This window comes from Protopterus annectens, chromosome 9.part0 (genome assembly GCF_019279795.1).
Source record: "Protopterus annectens isolate FY-2018-M chromosome 9.part0, PAN1.0, whole genome shotgun sequence".
Taxonomy (NCBI): Eukaryota; Metazoa; Chordata; order Ceratodontiformes; family Protopteridae; genus Protopterus; species Protopterus annectens.
Genome location: NC_056743.1, coordinates 1,004,311,965 through 1,004,317,964, shown reverse-complemented (window position 1 = coordinate 1,004,317,964; position 6,000 = coordinate 1,004,311,965). Strand labels below are relative to the sequence as shown.

The 6,000-nt window shown below is 37.4% G+C and overlaps 1 protein-coding gene across 1 annotated transcript in view; it reads right to left on the bottom strand.

Annotated features, from left to right (window-relative positions):
- The window catches only part of KMT2D (lysine methyltransferase 2D), a 3,358,270-nt gene that overhangs the window by 411,004 nt on the left and 2,941,266 nt on the right, over nucleotides 1-6,000 (bottom strand). Inside the window, exon 41 of the mRNA XM_044082193.1 lies at nucleotides 1,198-1,354. Coding sequence (XP_043938128.1) covers nucleotides 1,198-1,354 — 157 coding nt within the window. The remainder of the gene's footprint in view (nucleotides 1-1,197; nucleotides 1,355-6,000) is intronic.

The following is a 6,000-nucleotide window of genomic DNA, read 5'->3' as shown; positions in this document are numbered from 1 at the left end:
TTTAATCCCGTAAAAAAACCCAAAAATTTTGAAATAAAATGATTTTTAAGTTTAATGTTCAAAATTTTGGTTTGGGAAAACAAATTTTTCCTGAAATTTTTTTAAGAAGGGGGCTATTTAATTTTTTTTATTCATTATTTCCCCCCCATGGGGGGAAAAAAATAATTGGGATTTTAGAGTCAGGATTTCCCCATTAAAAGGTTCTGTTAATTGGGGGAAAAAGGGAACAAAAGGGTGCCCCTTTTTGGGAAAATGGAAATTTGGCAGCCAAAAGGGGTACAATGGCAATTTTAACCCCCTTTTTGGGTTAAGGGGTGGAGATTGGTTTTAAATAAAGGGTTGGGGTTTTTGAAATTTCAAATCAGGGGGAAAAAAAATTTTAAATTGGGGGCCCGTGAATTAAGTATTAGTGGGATTGGGAAAAATTGGCCCCAAAAAAATTCTTTTGGCCCGGGGGAATTTTTGGGGTGAAGGCCCCTTTAAAGGTTTAGGGAAGGGGTTTTTGGTTAAGGGGGGGAAAATAGAAATTTTTTTTCAGAAAAAATTTTTCCAAATTTAATTTTATTTTTTTTTTTTTTTTTTTTTTTTTTTTTTTTTTTTTTTTTTTTTTTTTTTTTTTTTTTTTTTTTTTTTTTTTTTTTTTTTTTTTTTTTTTTTTTTTTTTTTTTTTTTTTTTTTTTTTTTTTTTTTTTTTTTTTTTTTTTTTTTTTTTTTTTTTTCTTTTTTTTTTTTTTTTTTTTTTTTTTTTTTTTTTTTTTTTTAAAAACAAAAATAAAAAAAAAAAAAAAAAAAAAAAAAAAAGAAAAAAAAAAAAAAAAAAAAAAAAAAAAAAAAAAAAAGAAAAAAAAAAAAAAAATAAAAAAAAAAAAAAAAAGAAAAAAAAAAAAAAAAAAAAAAAAAAAAAAAAATAAAAAAAAAAATAATAAAAAAAAAAACAAAAAAAAAAAAAAAAAAACTAAAAAAAAAAAAAAAAAAAAAAAAATAATTTTTTTATATATATAATTTTTAAATAATTAAAAACCTGCCTTTTTTTTTTTAACCGAAAATGAAAAGTCATTTGAGAAAGCATGCCACAACAATGTTAAAAAAAAAAGATTCCAAAATGAGCCCCAATTTTTAAAAAATAAGCTATAAGGGGGTTAGTGCTATAGTCCTAAACATTCGCGGAAACTATACATGGTTGGTATCTCTCCTTACCTTTCTGTTGCACCAGTCTTCGCTGCCCTACTGGATCTTTTCTCTGACTGGTCAGTTCTTCAGAAGAAGCTACTCCATTAACCAGCTTCTGCTGCACAGACGGAGGAGGGGTAGGAGGTAAGGAGGACGGAGGTGTAGGGGGATTACTCAGGTTGTTCTAAAGAAGAAAATAACATGTTAAAAAGTATTAGTTGTCATCTCATCTCCTCTGAATTGGACTTTTAATTAACAAAAATGTATGACATGTCTGCTGATTTGTATGCACTGCAGCATTGGCTGCGTAACCACAAGGTACAAAGCTAAAAAAAGGACAACTAAGTCAACATCAAGCCTTGCTTTGCGGAAGGTCAAAATGCAGATAAATCAATTTAAGGTTCATAGGTAAACCTGCTTTTCTTTCTTAAATTATCTTTTGACTACTACGCAGATGCAAAAACTACCCAACTATTTGTAACCTCCTAGTCAAAACAAAACTATGCTTTTTCAGAAATAAAATGATTCTGCTGTACCACTGTCTGTCACTAGTCTGCAATATATGGTGAAGTAAAAACTAATTTTAAGCCTGAATCTTTGATAAGCAATGAAAACAATCAGTCTCTCAACCTTCTTTTTCAGTATGATCAGTGACTCTACCACCTCCACTGGCAAAGGGATAACACAGAGAGTCATGCAATCTGGGACTGATTAGCAGCTCAGGCATCTACTGCAGCTGGTATGGGAGGATGGCTGTGCCTATCCTGGGGGAGACAGAACAAAGCAGGCTGCCACATTTCCCTTGAAAAATGAGTGAGCGATGCAATAGCAGCTACAACTGAGCATTTGCCTCAACCCCCATGTGAAAGTAGACTTCACAGTGGGTGCATGAGTGTGTGCAAATCACAAGGGAATGGGTTGTTGATCCTGCAAATACATGGAAAAGAAATATTTAAATTCAGAGGCATGACTGACATCACAGTCCCCCATACTGGATGTGGGATTAGGGACTTGCCAACAAAAAAATAATGGCTGCTTGTATGTGCCTGACATATATGAGGGCTGAACTGGCCTGCTGAGGTGCAGGAAGGCTAATGGTAAGCAGGCAACATAGAAGTAAGCTACAGAAAAAAATACCAAATAGATATATATATATATATATATATATATATATATATATATATATAAAACCTGCTAACGAGATGAAAAGTCATTTGAGAAAGCATGCCACAACAATGTTACAAAGATCCAAATGAGCCCATGATCTACTAGATATAGGAAGACAGACTAGGTTTGCCTTACTGCAGCTTCAAGAGTTCCAATTTAGAACAAAAAACACTAACCACATGTATGTACAAAGTTATGCACTTACCATACCCTCACCTAAGATTGGCAAATCTTATAGAAATTAGAACCACTTGACACATGGAAATTCTTGGGGCCTTCTAGCTCTTAAGATGCTGCCTAGCAGCCATCTCTCTACTTCTCTGTTGGTTACCATTTTGTCAATTCTTTGTTGGCATGTTTCTCTGGTTACCATCAGAACACAGTGCAGGAATTTCTGGTAAAGAGTTAAGTGAGGAAAAAATGCTGGCCAGTATGTAATCTCATGAGAGGAAACAGCAGCAAGCTGGCTGGATTATCCCACCAACTTTGGAAGCGGGGGTGGAGACAGGGATATTCTACCAAAGGTGGACACTGCTTGCAGACTGAGCATTACAGTAAGGAAATAACTTCTGTGACTGTTAACAAGCGGTCCATTTTCAGTCACCCTTACAACAGAGTTACTAGCTACATACCTGGATGGGTGAAGACCAGGTACAAAGCCCCAAAGAAGAATGTGCTCTAGAAGTAATGTCTAACTTGTTGAGCTTGGTGTAAGTGTCCATGTAAGGCTTTGTTTATAGCGCCCAGTGAGTCATTTCTTAGGAACATGGCCAAAGTATCTACTGCTCTGGCTGAGTGGGCTATGGGAGTTCTTCATAAATCATGACCTGCTGAGATGTGGCAAACTGAAATCTACCTACACAGGGTGAATTTGGATATAGAGTTGCTTCTACTAGGTGTGAAGGAAACAAAGACCTGCTCATGTATTCTTCTTTGTTCTGGTACCTGGGGAAGAAATTGGTAGGTTAAGGGACCAATTCAAATTAATTCCACGTGCCAACCCTGGCTTGAATGAGGGATTTATCCAAAGTGTAACTCTATCCTTGTACAATGTCAGGTAGGGGGGTTTTATCAGCAAGGTTTGCCATTCTGAAAACCTTGTGGCTAAATTGATAGTCATTAGAAAGCTTCTCAAGAAAGGTTTTCTGATTTCGCAAAAGAAGCTGGCATGGAAAAGTTTTTGGTTAATGCTTCTGAAATAAAGAAAGGTACCACAGTGGCACAAGGTCTTTGACTGGAGATCTTAAGTACAAGACATATTTTAGGAAGGCCTTGCTAGCTTTAATGGTTGCAAAGTAAGTGCAGTTTCCGATGAATATTATAGATTGCCACTAAATATAACTTTAAGCAGAAAGACCAGAATCTTGCTCAGAGAGTTATCCAAAACACATCAAAAACTACTCTAGGCATGCCTATTGAGACTGTATGCTTTGTCTGGTTGAAGAATTGACAAACCTTTTCTATTTCTCCTTGCAGGGCTTTCTACTCATTGTTTCCTGACAGAAGTCCAATATATTCCTGACCTTGCCTTATGAAGCTAGGATAGATGTCCACATTCAAAATAAGAAATAATTCATCCCTCAGCAGCTTCTGTTGTGGTATTAGCTCAATGAATATAATTGAGCCTGAGGAGGCTACTCTAGGGTGTACAGGAGCAGAAACATTACCTGTGTGAGCCAATAAGAGGTGAGAAAAATCAATATGGACTTTGACATGTTGGCATTCTGGACCCCCTTGCAGATGGGAGATTGCATTCAAGACCACTCAACAGACTGAGGGGATGGCAAGTAAGCATAAAGAAAGCCCTGAGGCCGCATCTTTGCCAGCATATTCCTCATCGTTCTTCCTGTTTGGAAAGAGAGAAAAGTTGTTCTACCATTTTGTATTTCAGTGTGATACTAACAGGTCAACACTGGCAGGCCTCACTTGAAAAATATTTTGTTCTTTCTGCAAATTATTCTGTTCACTGTTGTACTGCCTAAGGAACATTAGTTAGATAGAAGATTTTCATTTAGCTTGTTTGCTAGACTTTTGAATTCCCCTGCAAAGTACACAGACACCAAAGAACATGCTGAGGGATATGGCCTCAACCCACCCATAGCTTCACAGCTTTCCTGCATGTGGGAAAGGAGCAAGTCCCCCCTTATATGTTACTTTACTACACTACTGACATGTTGTCTACATGGATGGCTAAGTATCTGGGCAGGTCAGTCTGAAAAGATGAAAGGAAAATCAAGGCTGTACAGAGCTCCGCAACACTGATATGAAGGGGAGATTCTTGATGGAATTATGATGCTTGTGCCATTCTAGCCTAGAAATGTCCCCTCATTACCCTAAAGCAAACGGATCTATGCTGAATGTGATAATGGGAAGAGGAGTTCAGAATTATTTGCCTACGGACAGATTGTGGGGGTGCAATCAGCACTTCAGGTGCTCCATTCACCAGCATTGCAGTAATTCTCTGATATATGCTGACTGCTTGTGCTGTCATCGATGATACCTGTGCACTCCCTTGCAGGGGTCCTCTATGTAGGCGAGCACAGGGCACCATAGAAATAGTAGCTGCTATGCAGCTCAAACTTTTGAGCACAAACTCTACCAAACCTCCGCAGGCCAAAGCTACTGCCAGATGGCAAGGTGCAAACCTGCAGTTTTCTCTGGTGGCAAGATGGTTTTTCAGGCTACAGTATGTAAAACACACCCCAGATTCAGGTGTAGACTAAGTTTATACTTTGGGAAACTGACTGTGATGACCAAGGGATGGAAAAGTTTCATCAGTGCACACACTTGGCTGGGGCATTTGCTCCATGGAAGCCAAATCAAAGGGTCAATCACCGATGTACAGGAAAACCATGGTCACTAGTAGCCTCTGGTGAGTCATTACTGAGGTCATACACGAACACTTTGGGGGATGTGTGTGACACAAGGGTAAGATACTTGACCAGACAGTTATTGGCTCTTATACAAAAGTATAAGCATCTCATGGATTCCTTGTTTTTTATAACAGGAAGGTATTACAGAGGACAAAACAGCACAACTGGGCAAACACGAGTAACTAAAAAGAATTTTCTAGCTTTTGGATATCAAGCCCCTTAAGAAGCTATCACAAGTAATCAATGAACACACAATGAAGCGAGGGTACAACCTCCTTCCAAGTGTCTCCCCAAGGATGACAACAGGAAAAGTTTCAAGTGTTTTACTGGCTACCTGAAGACTATCTACAGCTCTGACTAGTGATGTGATGATTACTTCTATCGGTGTAGTTATTAAAGAGGGATATCCCAATCCCCTTTCACCTCATACCAGTAATTGCTCGGTGGCCCTTGCTGAAACTACATCAAACACTTGCTCCACTTTTGCAAATGAACTTTGTAGAGACTAGAATTTGAAACTCATAACATTTTAGGTTTTTATTCTGTTCTGCCATACTTCTAAAGTGACTACTAACCTCATTACTAAACATGAGAGGTCCTCATAAAGGGGAAGTCTAACACTATTTTTGTGTCTTTTACAAAGTTACTGAGCTAGATCAATACATGCCAGCATATCATAATTCTGTGTAACAAATTACATCAACCATGTTGTTCATTAAGTTAGATGTGGCAACTTTATCTTTTGTGTTGGCGGCCCAACTAGTAGCTCCTTAACCAGAACACTTCATTA